The sequence below is a fragment of the Coffea eugenioides genome, chromosome 11 (assembly GCF_003713205.1).
Source record: "Coffea eugenioides isolate CCC68of chromosome 11, Ceug_1.0, whole genome shotgun sequence".
NCBI lineage: Eukaryota > Viridiplantae > Streptophyta > Magnoliopsida > Gentianales > Rubiaceae > Coffea > Coffea eugenioides.
Window position 1 is genome coordinate 48822139 of NC_040045.1, and position 22239 is coordinate 48844377.

General features: G+C 39.2%; 3 protein-coding genes and 1 non-coding gene across 5 annotated transcripts; 2 read left to right on the top strand and 2 right to left on the bottom strand.

Moving 5' to 3' along the window:
- The first annotated feature begins 291 nt into the window (after positions 1 to 291).
- Positions 292 to 2933, top strand: LOC113752933 (transcription factor TCP5-like). Of its 2 annotated transcripts, none has more exons than XM_027296992.1 (2): positions 292 to 648; positions 963 to 2933. In XM_027296992.1, the coding sequence occupies exon 2, from the start codon at positions 1114 to 1116 to the stop codon at positions 2335 to 2337; it is 1224 nt and encodes a 407-aa protein (XP_027152793.1). In that variant the 5' UTR covers positions 292 to 648; positions 963 to 1113; the 3' UTR covers positions 2338 to 2933. The 2 variants fall into 2 exon arrangements, with proteins under 2 accessions (XP_027152793.1, XP_027152792.1); XM_027296991.1 differs by having other exon boundaries at positions 975 to 2933.
- Positions 2934 to 6808: 3875 nt separating this feature from the next.
- TRNAT-CGU lies at positions 6809 to 6880 on the bottom strand. The gene has a single exon. It is a non-coding gene; the product is annotated as a tRNA-Thr (tRNA).
- Positions 6881 to 8296: 1416 nt separating this feature from the next.
- On the top strand, positions 8297 to 10291 carry LOC113751743 (transcription initiation factor TFIID subunit 8). Its single transcript, XM_027295858.1, has one exon. The coding sequence runs from the start codon at positions 8865 to 8867 to the stop codon at positions 10008 to 10010; it is 1146 nt and encodes a 381-aa protein (XP_027151659.1). The 5' UTR covers positions 8297 to 8864; the 3' UTR covers positions 10011 to 10291.
- An 866-nt stretch (positions 10292 to 11157) lies between these two features.
- LOC113752806 (protein LONGIFOLIA 1-like) lies at positions 11158 to 16025 on the bottom strand. The gene is made up of 5 exons (XM_027296862.1): positions 15057 to 16025; positions 14612 to 14692; positions 12554 to 14524; positions 12313 to 12463; positions 11158 to 12144 (listed from the first exon to the last, which is right to left on the bottom strand). The coding sequence occupies exons 1-5, from the start codon at positions 15252 to 15254 to the stop codon at positions 11399 to 11401; spliced, it is 3147 nt and encodes a 1048-aa protein (XP_027152663.1). The 5' UTR covers positions 15255 to 16025; the 3' UTR covers positions 11158 to 11398.
- Between the last annotated feature and the right edge of the window lie 6214 nt (positions 16026 to 22239).

The following is a 22239-nucleotide window of genomic DNA, read 5'->3' on the forward strand; positions in this document are numbered from 1 at the left end:
AGCATCAAAGGCCAACTTTCCGAGTAAACGTGTTCGATGGTCCCCCAAGGCAAAGGTTGTTGAAATAGAAACCCCGGCCTTTGCTTACTTAGAAGCAAATTAATTAATTTGTCTCTCAGGACCAAATGATACATATGTATACATATACATATACATATACTACTAGTTAGTACACACACACCAGCAGTGAGTGGTATTTGCCTGCCAGAAAACAACGTCCGGAGTGACATCGCACTTGCAGAAGAAGGTCACGACTTAGTTATCAAGGCAATGATAGCTCAGCATGCGTGAAGAAAATTTGATAAGATTTTGACTAGCACATTATTTTATCTGTCAGATGCCAAGGGTACACGTGGCTGTCTATGAGCCACTGCTTTCTTTCCTGGGGTTTATTTTTCCCCCCTTGTGCCGTGGTCGGTTGAATTCCGGCATCTTCTCTTCACCATCGCACAACTTCATTTAAGGGTGTTCTCTCTGCAAATGTTGAAAATTGAGCGTCCTCCTTCAAAACCTTCCCCACAAGTTGTTGAAGAGACAGCTAGGGCTCTGCAGCACTGAATCCAAAGAAATTAAGCTGCCATTCTTTCTTCTCTTCATGCTTTGCAATTAGCAACACACGTAGGAGCTGCTTGCTTGACTGTCGCTGCGGTGAGTAAGATTTTTCTCTCATGCTTATTATTCCTTATCGTGCACTGCAGATTAAGATTACTTGAAGCATAGCTTCGGTAGAGGGCTTCCGTTGCCCGCGTGGGCCCTTTTCGTTTCCTGCCATAAGCCATCTTCAGCAACCACACTCAGCATATTGTGGCATCACCATAGAAATATTAATATTCGGTCTTTACCCTACTTGAATTATTGATTGGCATCCTAACAATGCAGACATATATTTTTTGCACTTTTTATGTTGAGGGTTGTTTAATTAATAGCAATGATTGCTCGTATATTTAGCTTACTTCTTTTAGGTTGTGGCGCAGAAAACTGTTTCTGAGAATTAAGTCCCTAATTTCGTGAAAGGAGAGTTGCTTCCTTCAGTCACATTCCTTGGGGAGCACTGGTCGAACTGGTTGGCTTGCATTTTCGGTATTTGACCCCAATTATCATGAGAAACAAAAGATGATTGCCAGGGAAATAGATGCGGCGGCAGATGTTACAGCAAAACAAGAAGGCAACACAGCAACAGATGAGAAGACTTCTAATTATAAGGCCTCAATATCCGGTACTTCAGCAGCAGCGGCATCATCATCATCATCATCATGGTCAAGGTTGAAAGATCCACGGATTGTGCGGGTGTCAAGGGCATTTGGAGGTAAAGACCGGCATAGCAAAGTCTGCACTGTGAGAGGGCTTAGAGACAGGCGTGTTAGACTTTCTGTTCCCACAGCTGTTCAACTTTATGATCTTCAAGACAGGTTAGGGCTTAGTCAGCCAAGTAAAGTTGTTGATTGGTTGTTGAATGCCGCCAAGCACGAGATAGATGAGCTGCCCCCGCTGCAAATGCCTCCCGGAAGCTTTAACCATAGTTTTCAACCAGTTTGGGGTACTCATCATCCTGGAGTTGGAGCTCATCAAGTAACCAAGGATCAAGGACTTAGGATTGGTGCTAGTATCAATTGGGGGGATCACGATCATCATCCTAGTGAACCATCAGGGTCGAAGACGTGGGATTCGGATGCCATTTTGAGGCCTAAATCCAAGGAATTAATCGCAAGGTCAGGGGATTCGTCCGAGGATAAAGAAACTTGGACAAGATCAAGTGAAGAGGGGAAGCAACATAGCAATAATTATGAAAGCACTAGTCATGGCGCTGCATATTTTTCATCCAACAATTTTTTCTCAAGACTTGGCCACTCTACTTCACCAAGCCTAGGGTTGCTGAATAGCACAGTGCTGCCATACAATTCTTTAATCAGATGGGATCCTTCAAATTTGTCTTTGTCACAATCTGGAAGCCCATCTGGGTTGACTCCAGTACCCCAACCGGAAGATTTCCACAACTTCAGCGTTGTGCCATTGCCATCAACGATGTCCGTGCCATCAGGCGGACCTCAGGTTCTCGTCTACCAGCCTGCTAGTAGTATAACGCAGTCTTATTTTCCTTCCCACATTGCTCCTGCTGTTACAGTGGATTACGCCCAGAAACAAATCGAGTTCCAAATGCTGAACTCGGCTACGGAAAATCCACTCACGAATTCCCTAGCACCACCTGTTAGTGACTCTACAAGCCAACATGCTGCTGGTAGACCCTTTCGCATACTAAGTGCAACCACCAATCTCCTCCCTTCACAAAATGATCGCGAAAGCAAGCAAGACCTTGACAATGACTTCAGTTCAAGGTAATTAATCTCAAACCTCTATATATATTACAAAAGTTTGTAACTGCTTCAGAAGCAAAGCAGATATATATATGGCTGCATGATTAGGAGTAAATTTGTGATCAATGTATACGTATAGTATTTTAGAGCAAAACATTTTGGGGGATCAAATAGGCCTTCGTGGGGGTTATATGTGCATTTGATGACAATCTATTGCTTCATGGAAAGTTCAATTTCAGATGTTAACAATTGTTGTCATCACTGCCATGATCTCATGATTGATTGTGTAAGCTTTCATTGTTTGAACTGCCGAGAAACCCTTCAAAGAGATTTACATTTGGACCCTATTCAATTGGTGCGACAGATATTTCATGTTTGATAAGAAGATGCAAAACTGGATTTTTATTCATATCGACCGAGGATATATGAATGCCTCAGTAGAGAGAGTGAAGGAGCATTAATTATGGTTATCTTGTTGGTCGATCGTACCCATTAGTATCTGATATGTTGTTACGTTGCAAAGTTTCTGAATGGTGTTTGTATACATTATTCATCTTGTTATTTTGCCAAGCATTTGTACAACGAATATGCGAAGCACTCAATTGGTAGATCCTCTTTTCATGGCTGATCTAATTATTTACTTCGTAGACATGTAGTTCTGATGTTCTTCAGACTTTTCAACTTTGTTTGGCGAAAAAGAGCAGCGAAACTTTCTTTCGAGATTGGTACTCGTTTTTGCACCCTCACAAGAAAGTTTGGCCAATGTGCAGAGACAAAAAGACGTATACGTGTTAAATCAAATGCTAGACTTTTCAACCATCTTCCACACTGATTTAGGGATCCTTTGTTTTTTTTTTGGGGGGGGAGGGGGGATAATCCTCCGTGTTTTGATTTAGTTAAACCCTAGTACAAAAACCAAGTGAAGAGAGGAGATAAGCATTTTGCATTTGTTTTGAGACTAATTTGTGCAAAAAACGTAAAGAATGAGCAAAGATGGGGCTGTCGCGATTAAGAACAAAAAGAAGTAGAAAAGGGTGTGTTTTGTGGAATAAGACGGGATAGAGATTGCAGTATAGTAGCTAGTGGTGTGTAGCTATCTCTGCACGAGATCCAACATGAGTATCTGCTACTGTTAGGAGGAGGACCAGCTGATTAAAAAGAGAGGCATCAAAAGAAAAGATGGGAGGGTTTGTGGTCCTCAACCAAGAACCTAGGGGAGGACAAGGGAGAAGCCGAAAGAAGAAGAGAAGAAGCCTGTGGTACAAATACAATACAAAGTTTACTTAGGGTTCGGAAGCTTTGCTCTTTTCTTTTGATCGAGAGGATCATGTTTGTTAAATAAGGGACCACATGGAAAGCTTTCGCAGGAGATCCTTCACCGGCCAATTTTGTTAGTCTACTGGTCCTATTCTTATTTCATACGCTGCCTAGCAAGCCAAATGACTTTAATGGCTTAGTCATTTTCTCTTCGAGTTTCTGTAATTTATTAGGGATAACACCCGCTGAAATATTCACACCCATGAAAGCTATCTGTGTAGCATTTCTCCTACTTCTTGACTTTCTGAAGTTCTCTGATAAGGATAAGACCCTCCGGGAATCTTGACAGCCCAAAGATAGTAGAGAACAATGGAAACACGCCTAACGTTATATACATTGGACATCTTGCAGTTAATCCTTGTTATTCTTTTTTTTTTTTTTTCCGGAGATGAACCATATGACCAAACGGTGCACTACGCACCTGTCTGAATTTTTTGAAGCAAATCCGTATTTTAATGTGGTAATTAGTGGGAGGCCAAGTCTTAAAGGCTTGATGGTGGCTACCAACCCAATGGCTGGTGATTAGTTAATCCTTGTTATTCGGACTTCCACTCTCTAGAGTTTTTTTTATTTTCATTTTCCTTGCGGCGCCCGCTTTATTTATTATTTTTTTTGCTTTTGAATCATTGGTCAAAGATGAGAGTAATAGATCTTCTTTGCGTTGCATTTTCTGCATATTTGGTGCGCATCTAGAGTTCATGATGTGAAACCTATATTACGATGTCAAATGTGTAATGACTGAATGCTTCAAAGATTAAATAATTTTGTGTCAAAAAACTACGACAAGTAAAATGAGATATCGATCAAAGCATGGTGATTTGTAATGTACGTGCTACATGGATGACAAAAGTCACAGCTTTTCCCCCGATTTGCTATTATTTGTATGTCACAAAGACACAGTTTGAGTGCAAAAGCTCATTTAACAATTTCACTAAAGAAGAAGGGGATGTTTGATCAATTCTTGAGGTGTATATAAATACTATATACCTTTTAAGGTGTTTATTGGCCCTATTTTACTTGGGTTAAAAAATTGAGAACAAAGTTTGCTATATAGGAATGAAGAAAGAATTGAGAATTCCTATATTCAGCAACTCTTTTTGCTAGCTCGTTCCTCGTTAAAACTTAAGGACTTTTCACCAAATTAAGCCACAAAAGAATACCAATATACAACTTTTCACAAGTGTACTAGAATGGTAGATTGTCTCTTGTAATTGATTTGATGAGAAGAAAAGCAAATCAATTAAGGAATATGTATTTTTTCCCCCTTTTTCTATGGTCACATGAGGGGAAAATAGACTACAACGATCAAGTCCCTTTTTAGGTATCCCTTCATTGCTACATCCTTATATATATGGCATCCTAACTAGTTAGCTTCTCAATTGGTTGGTTATATGGGTAGGAATGGAGGGATTTTTGTCGGTGTTTATATCTCTCAGTAGACAGGCTGATTAAAGCTAGACGATATTGCCCAAGCTGAAGCTAAAGCTAAAGCACAGCGTGTACTCTGGATTACACATCTTTCATTCTCGATGAAGCGAAGCTTTATGATGGTCGCAATACTTTAGATGCTTAACAATTTTCATTTCCTTGACACTAATGAGAGGAAACAACTGCATGCAAGTCTACGTCGATTATGTCTTACAATTTACATGCTATATGTACGTAAGCGTACATGCATACACATGTATGGGCAGTTTTGCTTTTCTTGAATTTTTTTTTTAAATACATCTTTTAGCAATGGAGAACAAATTAAGAGGGATTTCAATACCCCATTATGCTAACAATATTTCAACCTTTGAGGTTAAAGTATGTTAACTTTGCCCAGGCTGTGGCAATAAGCTCTTGGTCTTAGAAAAAGCTGAGCTGTGGGGTGTATAACTGTATATATTACTACTATATGTCATAAACCCTCGAATTGTGCCCTACCAATCTTCTTTGGCACTGCCTTTCTTTTTATTCATTATCAAAGCACAGACAACTTAACAGACTGCAGATCGTGCGGCTTCGCATGCCTAAGAAATTTTCACCTCCTGTATTGCATGAGAAGAGAGCCCATTTGTGCCTACTCCTGTAACCTTGGTTTTCCAATGTAATTAATGTGCCTTTATGTTAAAGTTTACAGATCAGTACTGCTAATTTTTTAAAGGGGGGAAAATGATAACCATGAGATGAGATAAGACTTTCTTGAATTTGTTTTTGAGTTGCTTCAGAAATCTAGATTCTGGAAGTGATTCTCTCAGGTTTAAGAGCCCAACGACATGGAATCCTTGCTAACAAATGGAAAAAAAAAAAAGGGGGGGGGGGGCAGACAAACAATTCAACGGTTTTTAAAAGAAAAATATAAAAAAAAGGACAGGAAGAGATAATAGTTGTGCTTGAAAATAAAAAGACAAAAATGATCTTCTTAGAGAATAAAGAATTAGGATCGTCTAGAATAGATTAATCAATCCACAAAAAAAAAAAAAAGTGATTAGAGAACAAGGGAAGTAACCACCATCCCAAAAAAAATGATTAATCAAAGGCTGGTGGCCACCATCAAGCCTTTAAGGCTTGGTGAGGCCCTTACCTCCCACTAATTGCCACATTAAAATGTGGATTTGGTTCAAAAAATCCAGACGGGTACGTAGTGCATCCGTTTTGTCCGATAGTGGTTCAGTCCCCTTCAGATTATTCCTGAATCTCCTTAGGTCCACCCCCTTCTCTAGTATAGGATAGATTAAGATATACTACAGTTACCGTCTCTCAAAAAAAAAAAAAAAACAGAGGACAAGGGAAGTAGATTTGTTCCTTGAACAAGAGATCCGATGAAACAATGTCCTTTTCACTATTTAAGGCACCTAACTAAATCCTTTCCAGACTTTGGCAATTGTGACGAGAACCTCGTCTTTTGGACCTTACTCTAACATCTCTAAGTTATCCTCGCCAGTCTTAAGATTGTACTTTCTCCCGAAAATATAAATAAATAAATTAAAAGTCTTAGCCCTCAGATTCTACTCATTTGTTGAATTACTTCTTCTTGCATCATATAATAGAAGATGGTGTCTTGATTTGCTACAGCCCAATAGACGTGTGGTAAAACTCACGGACACCGACCGAGAGACGTAAGCAACAGGATAATCAAGGCTAAGGCCCAAGCCCAACCCAACAGAACAGTTCAAAAATAGAATGGAAGGAAGGACAGCTCCCGGCGAGGATCGAACTCGCGACCTTTCGCTTACGAAGCGAACGCACTACCACTATGCAACGGAAGCACGTGTTGTTTTCGTTTTCCCTGTCATTTCTCTAGCGACATTTGCAAGAAACGTAAATTAAAAAAAATTTGTCTCTTTTTTGGGATGAAAACTGGTGAGGTAAGAATTATTTTCATTTCTTTTCCACATTTTGCTTGCAATCCAACGTGTAGAAATTGGGTTCACGCACACAAGAGGTTTAGATACATTTATTTTTAACTTTTGATATCTCCCACCTAAAACATATTTTTCATATTTAACTAATCAAAATCTACTGCAAAATTTAAGCCCTTGCTTGTTTCAATAACGGAAAAAGTAACTGACGGTAAGCATCTCAAGAAAGTAGAAACCCTAGAACAAGAACCGATAAGGTGAGATACTTAAAATCCTTTGCGCCTACTTTTGTTTTGAATCATATACTTGGAGCAGCTTAATCTTTCTCATCATCATCCATAACCAAGTCATATTGACTGATAGAGGAAGAGATTCAAAGCGGTGAAGTTAGGAGATTGATACAGGGAGAGAAGGAATAGTTTGGCAGCACTAGAAAACTACTCTATTTCATCTGAATAGTTCATGAAAAGTTAGATGACAGAGAAAATAAATAATTAACAGGATATATTAAGTTATCAAATTTCATAGAAGAGACGTCACCAATTTACTATGAGTCATCAGTGTAAACTCATCTTACGTTGGCGGTGTAGAAAAGATTTAATTTGAATTTAAAATTTAAAATTTCATTTGAAATGGCAAGAACATCATAAAATTGAACATGTACATAAATAGGAAAAATAATACTTGTACCCTTTATCACGTTAACACTTACCAAAATTTAAAAGAATTTCAATACATATATTATGAAAAAACAAAGACTATGTTGCCTTGTTTTTTCTCTTTTTGGTCTTTCACTAAAAGTTTTAACATAATTTTCTTTTAAATTTTGGTGTCACGAGTTTCAATTATCAACCACCACTTAAATTGTGACTATTATTTCATAAAAAGAATATATCTGTTTCCGTAGGATAGTATAGTAAGTGTTAGATGGAAATACTAGTAAGTGTGTTTGAATTGCTGAATTATTTCATCTAATATTTCGCTTGCATCATAAATATAATTCTCAATCCACTTTTTTATATTTTCAACTATCTTTTTATCTCATATACATTATATCATAAAAAGTACTACATTAATTATTTCAAATAACACTCTATCCAAACACACTTAATAGTACTTAATGTGTCTGAATAGGATATTATTTGGACATCTATTTTGTGATTATATATATTTTTTATAATCTGATATATGTGAGATAAAAATAATTAGAATCATGTAAACGTAACCGGAAACGTGTGTGTAATCCATATATTAAAAAAAAAAACCATGTATTAGTGCATGTCTGAATACTCTTTTCATTAAACACGCGTCACATCGTTACCGGCAGTGTCCGGCTTCGAGCAATTCCCCAATCTCACCGCCCCAATCCTCGCCGCTTCTCCAATTCTCCGTCCATAAATACAAAACCCCTTATCTAAACCCGACGTCCCTTCTCCTTATGCCGGCGCCGTTTTCTCTATCTCTCCCAAGGCTCCAACCCGGAAAAGGAAGATAACACCCCCAAAAAAAAAAAAAAAGAAAAAGGTCCAGGTGTTTCTCTTTCAATTAGCCCTTCTACCTACTTGTCAAGTAATCTATTAGTACAAGACGTAATCTTCGGGTCTGGTCTGGTCAGAGCGTTACCCGGGGTGTGCTTTTGAACTGAGCTCAAGCTCTACCTCGGTTGCCGCCAATAAAACCCTAGAAAACTGTCCATACGTATATTTCTGATCTATTTTACCTTTTACCTCCTCAAATTTTTTGAATTTCTTAACTCAACAAGTCCTGTGGAAGAATCTAGGGTTTTTCTAGGAATGGTTTCAATTTTGATTTCTCCTCCTTTGTCAGCAAAATGGATGGAATTTTGGGAAATATAGTTTGGATGAAGTGATATGAAGTGGCGGTGCCGAATATGAGCGATGGAGGTGGGGAGAATGTAAAAGAGGGGGAAAATAATTTGAATCATCTCCATAGCAAGAAGAGTAGGTCACGAGCTGACGACTTTGGCCTTTCCATTGCTAAAGTTGCTGTGGCTCAGATATGCGAGGCTGCAGGGTTCCAGGGCTTCCAGCGCACCACTCTGGACACCCTGTCTGATGTGGCTGTTCGGCACATTCTAGAGATCGGGAAGACTGGGAATATGTTTGCAAATTTAGCGGGTAGGAGTCAGTCTAATGTGTTTGATATAATTCAAGGGCTGGAAGATTTGGGTTCAATACAGGGGTTTTCGGGTGCTTCCGATGTTCATCATTGTCTTTTGGGTTCAGGGACTGTGCGGGAGATGGTGCGGTATGTTGGAGAGGCTGAGGAGATCCCATTTGCTTATTCACTTCCTGGATTTCCTGTTTTAAAAGAACGGGAGCCTGGCAGGACTTTTGAGCAGACTGGAGGGAGCCCACCTGCTGAGCATATACCACCTTGGTTACCTGTATTTCCAGACCCTGAGACCTATGTCAACCTGCATAAAATAGATGAGAAAATGGCACAGATTTGGGAGGACGAAGTCGGGGGGCCTGTTGAAAAGAGAAGAGAGTTGGATAAAACTTTTGCAAATTTGCAGCAGCGAATGGCTTGCAACGGGACTCAGCCATCCGTAGAGGTTGATTTTGGGAATGAAGCTAAGGAAAAGGGATTGGTGGAACGTAATCCATTTCTTACTCCACCTCTGCAGCATGGGGAGAAGGAGGTGTCTTTAGTTCTTCCTCCTGCTAAACTCTCGGACGAAGTCTTCCTGCAGAGTGCTAACCTTGAAGTTCCGGTTAGTCACATTTCTGCAATGGAGACATTTGCACCTGGCATTGAGGCGGTTAAGAGTGGAACATTTGATTTCGAAGATGGGAGGAAAAAGGTTCCTTTGAACGGGAGACCAAATGTGCGATTTAAGCTTGGAGGTGGCAAAAGGTGCTTGCGTGTGGCTATAAGCTCTCAGAACCAGGGAATTGATAAAAATTCCACTTGGTTTGGGAATGACGATGGGATGGATGACAAGAAAAGGCGGGTGGAACAAATTCTGAAGCCGTCATACGAATCTGCAGGAACTGACTCACTTGTAAATTAGGTGTGTTCATATTTGAACTTGTACACTTCTTCAGGGAACTGGCAATACATGCTGGTTCCAGGTTAGTTAGAATGAATGTATTAGAGTTGTCTGTATACAGGACTGTTAGAGACCGATGTTCCCACATATAACAAGTTCTTGGGGCAAGTCATTCTCGGTTGTCCTCGTGAACGTCTATCGATGATAATTCTTCGCAGTTGATATAATGTTTCTACGTTTGTTGTTCTGTGCTTTTTTGTATTTATGACCTGATAATAACAAAGCTAATTGTTACTGTTTAACTTTTGAAATTTTTGTCCTTTTATTCTGATGAAGTTATTGTTGCAAGGATTTCCATTTTCATGGGTATTTTAGGATTTAAGTGTACTTGAAGAGATCATTTCCATTTTCGTGGGTATTGCTAGAACAATGACTTGTCAAATTGCTATTGCCACCCCCAGTTTTTCAACATTTTGTTGGCATTTTTTGGTGTATGTATATGTCTCTGTGCATGTATTGGAATAGGTTCAAATAATGTACATGGGCAAAATCTTTTGCTAGAAGTCTTCCAGAACTATTAAAAATTATAGGATTTCATTAACTGATAAGGAGTTTCTGATAATCTCTTTTCCTGAAAATTTTTGTTTTTCGGCCATTTTTTCTTGAAACCAACATGATAACAGCTATAACGATTTTGCTTTCTGTCTTTACATTGTCAATGCTACAACTTGGAAATCCCTTTGTTAGGATGCTTGCTGAAACTTGATTTCTCTGGTTAGTACTTGGCTAAAACTGAGCCATGTTCATTTGAAATGTTCCCCACCCCCGCCCAACACCCCCACCCCCAAAAAGGAAAAAAAAATTGTTGTGACAGGCGAAATGGAGCTGCAAATCCTGTATTATGTGAAGGATCTTATATCGGATCCCTTGTTTTAGTACCTCTGGTGTCAGTGGCCTTGTGAAAAAATGTTAGCATATACCTGGGATGATCTGACTAGAATGCCCATATTTTCTATTTGATAGTGAGCAGGCAAATATGAGCAATCCTGACTGGTTTTTGTCATACTTTCTGGGGGAAAAAATGGACGATCTAGAAGGGAATAGGACTCAAATGAGCTTTTAACTTTTTGTATTGCCGTCCTTTCACGAACCAAATGATATTCCCAGCTATACACAAGATTCATCCACAAGTACGTATCTGGAACATGAAAAGGGGAAAACTCCATCTCATGTACGAGGATGTTTGTAGTTAGACGTAAGATAGCATCTTCTTTACAGGATGGCTGGTGTCTCATGAGCAAGACTCCTAGCTATTTGGAACTGAATTGTGAGAAGTTGCAAGCAATGGTACCCATTAATGGTGGGGAAGAAAGAGAATGTTAAGAAAAGAACACAAGATTAACTACTCATTAGTAAATGGTTTTACATTGCCTTCCAGTCCAATCACACTGCCCCAAAGCCTGAGCAGTAATTACCTCGGTTATCAGGTCCTTAAAAATGAGTCGCTCCATGTCCAACACCACTGCTGGAATCTCACTTGGGTAATCTGCCCAGTCATCACGTTGTTGCATCATATCCATATATAAGATGCAGGTGGTTTCATCAGCATTATCTAGGCTGCAGTCAGTTTTTGCTTGGATATGATCCACCTCTGAATATAGCTCCCTCAGAAGCTCCTTCCCAGTCCTGTTTCTCTTTCTTTGCATGAAGGAACTTTCTGGAGCTAATTTACGTATAAGAATTTCATTTACAATATCAAATACCAACCTTCTATGGATTTTCTGATCAAGCTTTAAAGGAGCATTGCTCCGCCTGTGTTCCTCATTTGCTGACATGGTGTTTTCCTCAGTTTGTTCCAGTACATGGAACAAATCAGGATTGATCAAATAGCCTGATGAATGGAGCTGAATATCTGTTGATACTGTACACATGTCTTCAAGGAGACCCGACGCTAGTAATATCTTGGTAATGTATCTGTGATCCGGGCTAGGTCTCTCGCTGAGAGAATCGAATTCAAATGTGCTAGCTTCATCAGGAACTGTGTTCAGCAATCTGAGCTTATGAAGTAATTGCTTTAGGTTCTCTAGTTTCTTTTGATTGAACCCATCACCAAGATAATGCCATTCTGCTTCATCAGGATCTGGAGTCCTGTAATCTGTTGTTATGGGGACAATTAGGACGAGAAGAATAGTGAATTTACAGTCCTGAGAAAAGTAACTCTAAGAGTACACTGTCGTACTTATGTGTGATTTGGTTTCTTTTGTTGTCTGATAGGCAAGGACATAATTTGCTATGCGGGTGTTACAGGAATTAAAACTGCTACCTTGAAAAACAGTTGATATCTTCTTCACAGGAGACAGTGAATCTTCTCTACAGAATGTTGCGTCCAGGACAGAGACTGGACTTGGTTGTTCAGTTGGGACTATTATGAGTTCAGCAAGTGGCATGTCTTCACCTAACCTAGCTGCACCATTCTGGACATATGAAATAAAAAATTGTCAATCTTTTTAGTGAATAATTCTTGAAAAATGCATGTATGTAGCAGAATGCCCATTAGCGCTTACCCTTTCTTTTTGGTCTACTTTCCGTCTGGTTCTGATCTCAGTAGAAGATCCTGTGCTTGTAATTTCTGTGTCAGTTTGGGAGGCTAAGCTACTGGTACTTTCAGATGGTATAGAAGCTGTATCACCTTGGTGACTGAATTCTTTGTTGCCAGTAGTACAGCTTATTCTGTCCTTACGGCGGTGCAAAGTTGATTTTGGTCTGAGTTTACTACTTGAATCTGGTTCGATCAGTTTGCCTCTTCTTTTTCCCAATTCAGGGGATGGAGTTGTCAGATGAGGTTGTGTTACAATCCCATGGTTCTTCTGTTGGAATCTTGGACTCACAGAACCAGAACTCCTCCCAAAGGCAACGTAGTTTTCTACCTTTGCCAGCTGAGGTGCTCTTGTTGTTTGCACTACTTTTGGAATCTTACTATTGATCTTCTTGTCTGTGCAAGATTTACAGTGATGTGGGTTTTGGGGGGTAGTTTTCTTTGGTGTTAGATCTTTTGCTGCCAGTTTACAAACTGAATCTTTTCTAGTGTATAGAGTTTCACGAGTCCGGAGGTTTGGGAGATGTGGCGCATCAGCAGGGACCACTGACGTACCTGAAATCCTGCCATCGCCCATAGTTCTGGCTGGTTTTGTTATCAAAATTGAAGAGTTGAACCTCTTTGGAGAACTAGTCACCTTCTTGGAAGCCAAATGGTCAATCTTGTTGCTTTGGCATTTAAATGCTGTTGAATCCAGGTCACTGCAGCAGCTGTAATCTAAGCTGTATCTGCTTGTTTCAGACCTCAAGTCAGCTTGCTCTCCTTCTTTGTTGTCTAACCTCATCCTTGTGTTTTGCATTGCTTCAAGTATCTGCTTAAGAGCTCTGAGATCCTTGCCTGATTTCCTGAACTCAAGTTCACTTATCCTTTTCTCAATCTCACCGTAAACTGAAGAGGATGTCCGTGGGGTGTCTCTGTAACTATTCCAACTACCTGGACCTGTTCTTGGAGAGTCGTTAATGGCATTGGGCTGCCTCCAGGATGCTGTTTCTAGAGGAAACCTTGGACTGGAAGTAGGTTGAATTCCCAAGCTGCCATTTTTGGATACTGGTGAAGCGGGATCCTTGTGCACCATCTGTTGGATTCGTAGTGGATTTTTCTTGCATTTGTCGGATTCTTTTGAAGATTTTGTGAAAAAATCCTTATCATGGCACGAATTATCTTTTATGGTTTCACCCTCATCATTGGTAACGGAATCTGGAAAAGCTTCCAAACCCATGAGCTTTGCAACAACACCAGATGGTCGCTTATTGCTTCCTGGTACTTGGTAGCCATCGACTATTTTGCTGGCAATTACGTTTTCCCCCTTTCGCAGTTCCCTCAAGAGGAAATTCAACCTTGGTTCAGAGGCAGAACTCAAGGAACTTTGCCTGCTGTCCAGTGACAACCTAGGTAGTTCTTTGAGCTTCGAGGCAGACTTTAATGTATTTCGTGTCTCTCTTTCATCATAGGAGAATCGAGGCGGTTCCTTTCGCTCCTGGCGCAGAGAAGCATCGCTCTCTTCCTTGCAAATACAAGGAGAATCTTGAAGCTTAGCCAGACTGCGGCTGTCAAACTCTGCAACTCTGGGTTGTACAGTTTTGGGCTGCTGGAAAGGCCTTGGTGAGTCAATATGCTTCAATGTGCGGCCTCTTCCATCTTCTCTAGCTGCAGTTTTAATTGATATTCGCCGATGTTCTCTTTGCATGGAGTCCTTTACAACATCTCGGATATCAGGGGATTGCTGGCTGAAATGCAACGAGGAACTTTGTCGTTTCACAGGTATTTCGTTTGTGCTTTCAAGAAGATTATTTTGGGTGAAAGAAGGTGGTCTGCATTGAAGTGTTTTGCTATGATCAAGCGAAGAAAATGTAGATGAACAAGAAGACGATGAAAAGGAGGTTCCAAGCGATTCAGTGGAGACTCGTGGTTGGTCTTGCACAACCTCCAATTTTGTTCCCTGCAAGTGCAACATATAGTCAGTGCCTTATCCACCGTACCTGAACTCGACCTATGCAACCGTAAGAGGATTTATGTGGAATCTTACAGTTGTCTTCTCTGTTGCATTTCTTGGCTCCCGCCGGCGGTTGGCACCTTGACATGCAGCAAACGTTTGAAATGTCAGAAACTGAAGAACAGCTTCGATTCATTTTGTTGGACTAGCGACCTCAGATTATGCTGAGTTAAGGCCGAAATGGTTATGGTGTAAGCATCAGTATATCTTAATTGACCTTGTAGACCACAATCGTAGGCTAGAAGAAATCTTCTTTTGTCACAACAAGAATAGTAAAGCTGGATGAATTACCTGTTAACTGAGAGTATTAGTTTTCTGCATCTCCTTTTTTTTTTCACGTTATACTTAGTCTGGATATTATTGTACTCGACAGTAGCAGTATCATGCTTCATGGTTGAGGAATGTGAAGCAGCATGGAGGGATTGTGATGCTTTCAATTGCTTTTAAGAGTAACGAGGACTCAAATGTGTACAAGTACGCTAAATATTTCCGTTTGTGCAGTTTCAGCATAGAGAAAGGTACCTGGAAGCAGCCTTTTGTGATGATGGGCAGCGGAGCGTCGACCAGCGAGGAAGTAGTGGCCGTCAAAGAGCTGAAAGATCCCATTCATGCATCCAATCTGCTTCTGCAGATCTCTGTTTTCATCCTTGGAACGAGGCAGAATCTTCGCAGACATCTCTGTTTCTTTCTTCAAGTCAGGCTACGGAAAATTTTGGGCTTTGCTGTGTTCATTTACTTCTTTGTCTAGCTATTTGAATCGATCCTTAACTACTATCAAATTTTAGAGGGGTTCCATGCAAAGCAGATTTGCTTCAGGCTTGAGATTCTTTCCAGTGAAAACAACATTCTAAAGAAGGAAATTCTCTTTTGTTTGTGTCAAGAGTAAAGTTATACGAGGTTCTGCGGTTTGGAATGTAATATGATGAGAGGCAGAGCAGCAGCAGCAGAAGAAACAGAGAAGGGTTAAAGTGCAGGGGGTAACAGACATAAGAGTTACAGTGCTTCAAATCATTAGAGCAATGACTGGAGAGGCTGTACGACTCGAATCTGGGTTCTGAAGCTAACAAATAGTGCAGACAATGTACGCTGTGATTCCACTTCCGCCAGGAATGATATATAACAAAGAAGAAAAACACAATGGACCCAAAAGTTAATCGGTATCCCTCCTGTTCCCCACCTGGCACCTGCCAATTTTGTGCTTCAAGAAAATGGATACCAGAGCGAGTAAACTGTGAGGAAAAAAGGAAGGATGCAGACCCAAGAAATGTTCTTTTGGTTATTCTCACAACTCACAGCAGCAAAAGGAAATGAGAGTTCTGTCTATCTTTTGGCTTTATCAGGGAAAAGAGTAAACACAGACGCAAGCGCTTGAATCTTGATGATGGATGCCAGAGTTTTAGGGATCTGTGGTTTGCGAAATATATATAAAGGCTGCCCCTTGCAATTAACTAGTCATTGTGAAACCGGGAAAAGAGCAAAAGAGGAATAGAATATATGTTATTCATGGTAGGAAGAGAATCAATGATGAAACAGGCAGTCGAAAATTTTGCTCATTTTCTTGAGGGGTAGAATGTGTGGGACAGATCCAGTGTGAATGTTTGGGGTCATATCTGTAGTGGGGTCATTTTCTTTGGCTTCCATGTGGACAAGATAATGTGTTAGGACCTTTTATTGCAGGGTTCATGTGGAGTTTGTCAGATTGTGTAAAGAAAGAAAAGTGGTTTCAAATTCTTGCAGAGTCTCAGAGCAGCTTCACTCACTCTTGTCCAAACGGACTCCCAAGTCTTTTGCCTGGCATCAGTAGGAGGAGATCTTCGAGCCTCGACCAATTCCCGACTGTGCTCCTTCCCATCCCATCCTTTCTAAGTCAGTTTTCTCGAGTAGTTTCCAGAACTGGCCTACTCCATTGTCCATGATACCAGTAGTTTCTTTTAGTAGGTAAAAATGATGTGAAAAACTCGAATCAGCTTCTCGAGTTGGACTAGTTTTAGGATTGTTTTGCCAGTAATATGGCAGAACCAGTTTTACTTTGCATTTAAACGAAAACAGTTAAAATGGAAAAGAAAAAGGCACTACTGCTACCTTGACTCTTCATCCCTACAAAACCCAAGACATACTTCACAGTCAAGTAGTATCTGAGAACTACCACCCTAACTCTTTTTTTCTTGCCATTTGAGAGGGAAAATGTTCCCCCCATTTTTCCGACCACTGTCATGGGCTTTTCTCAGGGAAAGAGAAAAAGATTATACTTCCATTTATAGGAATTTTTGTCTGTCAATTTATGTTCCAAAAGTATTTTGCGTCTTTAACCTAACAAATATCTCAACCGTTGTGAACTACCAACATTATTAATTAACCCGCAAAGAGGAGCTGCTCCATTACAATTTGAGTAACAGACCGCAAAATAAACCACTTCTGTCCACCTTTCCTTTTTGGAAGACTATCTATTTTAGCTTTCTTAAAGAACAAAAAAAAAAAAAAAATGCTTCTTAAAGCCTAGAATTTAGGTGAGATCAAAATAAAAATAATAATGGCCAAATTAAATTAGAGAGCTGGATTTTGACAGTAGTATATGTATATCCTCCGAACCTGAGCTCTGAGCCCCGAAGGAGGAAGGATGTGGTCCATGTCCAACAGCACCTAGCACACTTACTTGAGACTTGACAGTACGGAAATGTGTGGGTGCATGTTAGAGTTTTCCGTAACTTTGAAATTGACTTGCCTTTCCAGGGTTAGGTGATCTCCCGACATTGCTATTTTCCATGTTGTCCGAAGACGTTTCATTGATTTTTCTACTTCCTGAAATTTTACTTAATCTTCGTACAAAGCCGAGTATGGTTGCGATGATCCAAAAAATAACTCAATACTCAGCGGAAATGTGTTTAAGGTCCTACTAATTTCCAAACCCTGGAACTCCTCAAAAAACAAAAAAAAAGAAACTAATTTTTCTTGGGCTAGTATAATTTGAAGATGCTGTTCTGATGATTTGTTCGAACTAGTAATTGTCAAAATTAAAAGGAACAAAAAAAAAAAAAAAAGCAAAAGAGAGAGAGATCTCTGTGAAGCTCGTCTGAGTTGTTGACAATTCAATTTCGACTGCGGCGGCGATGGGTCTGTTGTCCAACGAAATTTAACGCCAACTGTACGCAAGCCTGTCTTTGCAAGATCAAAACAGGTCACAGCTTTCATCCCTCGGACGGTACTTTATGGATGGAAATAATTAAAAGATGGCTTCGATTCATTTTCAGCAATCAATTTAATATCGCCTCTTGACAGTAAAATCATTGGAAATGATGAAATGCATTCATTGGGTCTGATGAGTTTTTTTTTTTTTTGTAAATACAATTTTGGTTAGGTTCTGTTCCGCTGACCGTGACAAGTTAGAACATATCATATGTTTTCGGAATCATAATAGATCGTTTACAGGATTTTCTTACAGATTATTCACAACGTGACTCTCAATAGTGGGATTCGAATACACGACCTTTTGTTAGAAAGTGATTCGTCTTTATCAATTGAACCAGCTTGTGTTCACGTTGAATCCGTTGATGATGATCCAACTTAATTCAATTCTTCCACGAATTATGAGCCTCGAAATACTTACGATTTCCCTTTTTTTTTTTTTGTGTAAATGTGGTTATGTAGTGAAACTAGCTACAAGAGTTCAGATGAATGGACCCAAAATCTAACCACTCCAGCGACAAGATTGTCATGGCTAAATGATCCATCATTTTTCATGTACTAGTATTTAAAGACTTCTGCTGTCAAGGTCATTGGACGGATGATGACTAAACCGCATCATCTAGCCCAGGCTGTAATAGTGCAATTAAGCATGATATCTGTCGAAGGAAATCTCACAACTTCCTTAGAGATTTCGCTTTTAAGGAAACTACTGGCGTTTTAATTGGTTCACTCTTTTTTGACGCCAATAACAGACACAGATATGACTTTTCCGGCCGCCACATTAAACACATTGTCAAGAATTGCCTGCCTCTCGCCGGCCACTACTTAAAGCTGCCTGCCCTGTTTGTCGCCATTTTCCTGCATGCCTTCGTCCCAGCAACTCCCACTATTTAGTACAGTACACTACCATTGTCATCACCATTTCCTGTATGCGCATAAGTTTTTTTTTTTTTTGTTGGGGGGAGGGGAGGGGGAGTGTGGGGCGTAGATCATATAGCATGAGTTCTTGGAGCAGTTAAAGAAGAATAAAAATTTTTCCGACTTTGACCTCAAAATAAAAGTAGGAAAAAAAAAAAAAAGCTCCAAAAGTCTGATTTCAATTATGAGTACAAATTTGATGGCATGGCACTGAAGTATGGAGAAGTCCAGAAAATATACTTTATAATTTTGAGTCGCGAAGAAAATCTGGAGCTTGGGCAAAAACATACAATGCATTGTATTGAATCGGAGCTTCAATTATTGGTCGAACGTATGATGGCGTTTGAATGGAATAATCAATAATCAGTACTACTACATGATATCTATTAAATAGTACTACTAGCTGTTATCTAGTCCAAACACGGAGGAGAAAGAAACATTTTGAATGCATGAACTGATTCCGGCGGGATGCAAATCGGAATGATCCAAGGGAATTTTTGACAGATTAACTGCAAATGGAACATGGGGTGCGCTGCTGCATGTTCCGCTGCTTGGGTGGGATGATGATTTTATGGTTTTATCAGCTCAGCGCCTCACTACACCATCCATTCATTACAAGTTGAATTTCTGTCGCCACGCCCATTGATGTCCTTGAGAATCATTAAACAAGTCTTGTTGATTTAATTAGCTTAATTCATTGAAAACCAAACCTTATCGCCTTAATTTGCAATTACCATTGCATTGATTGACAAATAATACTATATATTTCTCTTTGATTCGAGTTACTAATTAGTGCAAAACTTCTCTATCTTCCTCCTCCTCCTTTGCCCCTCTTTTTTCTCGCGAGTTCTGTCGATAATAATAATATACTCCTAGCTAATTTTCATGTATGTGCAAAGAAAATTAGTTCATTAGAAATTAAGTGAGAGTGCTTGGCTCTAAATACTCGAGAATGTTTCGTGTAGTATTTATTAGGAGGCCAACACTATTTAAAAACTCATTTATTATTTGGGTTCGGATGTTCTTTTTTTTTGGTACTACTTACCATAATATTATCGCGATATTACAATTCAACATTATAATTCAATCAATTATCAAATAGATACGCCTTAATCAATTCAACAACTTAATTAATACTTTCAGTACTTAATCTCAAAATTTCAGATTTCAATCTTTTCAAATGTACCCTAATTGAAGATGATTAAACTAATAACAATAATAAGAATAAGAATAGATTGACAGCGATGCTTGAGAGATATGAAGAAGAAAGCTCGGTGGGAGAGGAGGTTGGAACTTGGAAGGAAGCTGCAAGATCACGTGGATAAAGTAAAGAGAGTGCATGAGGGTTGCCTGAATTCCATGAGGCCCGAGAGTGCCCAACTAACCAATCTTAATCATCCACCCCCAATTCTATGTTCCAAGAAGCTCTCTCCAGCCTCTGCCCCATCGGTCCACCATAATTGCCACATGATGTTCCCTCCACTCTTTCCCCACCAAATCCAACATGGGCTGCCTCCTCCTTCCCAACTTCTCCTCCTGCCCTTCCCCCCCCAAGTCAATTCAGTAAACACACGATGCTACTAATTGACAGCAGCGATAAATATTTAGTCAAAATTATCTCCAGAGTGATGGCTAAAGAAAGTGATTGAAAAGCAGGGTCTGGTCAGATTCTTGCTTCGTCATACAAGAAATAATTAAGCTATTCAATCTCTGACTCCTCTCTTCTGCCATCATGTCAAAGAAAATGCTTCACAACAACAATAATGGAGCCAGTACATAGCGTGACGATGGTGTTCCTTGAAGCTTTAGCTAAACTGCTGCATAAGTCGGGGTGATTCCGTCTTTGATTCTTATGACTTTCAATCACATGACAATGAAGGAAGAGCATGAAAGGTTCGTAGATCTAAAGCTTGCAGTCGAGCTTTAGTAACCTACTATTGGGAATTGCTTAATTTATGTCGGTGAAGAAGCTTAATAATTAAGTATGGTACCCCTAGTCCGGATTTGCTGTTATTGAGCAAAAAAGCAGGCATATGATAAGTGAGTCGAGTCTAATTTGTACGCAACAAGTACAGAATCAAAATTAAGCAGCATCCTTAATGGTACAGATGAGTCTCAGGCACGCACAAACAACTTTTTGTCAACTCCACTAGTAGTAGTAGCAATGTTTTTAAAACCGGACCGTTAATTGAACCGGTGAAGTGAAAGGGTCGAGATTCAACCGGTCGGATCGGTTCAACCCCGGTTCAATAAATTTTTTTAAAAATAATTTATATAAATATATATATGCACAAAATAAGACATGTAATGGACTAATTTAATACTTTATATGATGAAAAGTTTACTATTTTTTAATAACTTGGATTTTTAAAAATAAAAATTTTAAATTATAAGTTAAAACAAATAAATTTCATTTCAATTTCAATTATATCTAAATCCAACCCAAAAATATCACAATATTTTGAAATTATGCAAAATTCACGTCTATGAGAATTTAGACATTGTGAACCTAAATTTTAATTTACGCTTTGGGATTTAGAAATTGCAATTTAAAAAAGAAAATTTGGAGTTTGAAGGAAGTCAAGAGAATCGAAAATAGAAATGTAAACTTAATAAGAAACAAAAAATGAGATAAAAGTGAGTGGTTGTGACATTAAATAATTTGGGTTAAAGAAAAATAATTCTTTTTTAACTTTTTTCAATTTAATGGACAAAAACAAAATTAAAAGATGGAAGAAAACATTAATAAATTAAAAATAAAGAGGTTTGATTAAAAAGGAAGTGACAAAAGAAAAGAGGATAGCGAGAGAGAGAGAGTTAAAAATTAAAAAGAAAGAGCCATGAGAGGATGAGATTTTGTAAGAAAAATGAAAAAAAGAAATATGAGTATTTGAAATATGAAGAAAAAATTTTTAAAAAAAATCAAGATGCGAACTGGAGAAGCCGAGAGTGAGAAACGGAGGAAGTGAAATTGAAATGAAATGTGCCGTCTGCACTTTCTTAATGCTAGGGTTTTTTTATTTAATCTAATTTTATTTTTTAGTTAAGTATAATTCTACACAACAATACCTCGTCCTTGGGCTATGGTGTAGTGGCAACGTACCTTATTGTTGGCTCAGAGACCCGAGTTCAAATCTGGCAGTCTCCATTCTTGCTATTATTTTGAATTTGAGGTTATATTGTTTGAAAATTTGAGAACTGCCTGTTTGCGGTTCATACGGGTTTTAGCGGTTCGTCCGGTTCACGCAGTTCGTAGCGGGTTTCCATTACCATCCGGGTTTGACATTGGACCGGACCGGTAGCATGGCCGGTTCGCAGTCGGACCGGTCGAACCGGCCGGTCCGGTCCGGTCCTGAAAACATTGAGTAGTAGTACTACACTACTATTTTCGTTGAAAAGTGCCACTAGACCATGATCACCTTTTGCTTCTTCTCTCTCATGAGTGACATTTCCAAAAATAACCAAAAAAAAAATTAATGCAGAAGATAGAGAAAGATTAATTTAAAATGAGCTTTTAGCTAAGCTAAAATCTTATTTGACATGTGATGTGGAATACTTTT

Excerpts from the sequence above, each read along its gene's own strand:
- LOC113752933 (XM_027296992.1), top strand. The coding sequence starts at position 1,114 with ATGATTGCCAGGGAAATAGATGCGGCGGCAGATGTTACAGCAAAACAA.
- LOC113751743 (XM_027295858.1), top strand. The coding sequence starts at position 8,865 with ATGAGCGATGGAGGTGGGGAGAATGTAAAAGAGGGGGAAAATAATTTG.
- LOC113752806 (XM_027296862.1), bottom strand. The coding sequence starts at position 15,254 with ATGTCTGCGAAGATTCTGCCTCGTTCCAAGGATGAAAACAGAGATCTG. Across the intron at positions 14,693-15,056 it reads CACAAACGGAAATATTTAGC|TTTCTGACATTTCAAACGTT; the intron begins GTACTTGTACAC and ends GCTGTTCTTCAG. Across the intron at positions 14,525-14,611 it reads ATGCAACAGAGAAGACAACT|GGAACAAAATTGGAGGTTGT; the intron begins GTAAGATTCCAC and ends TTGCACTTGCAG.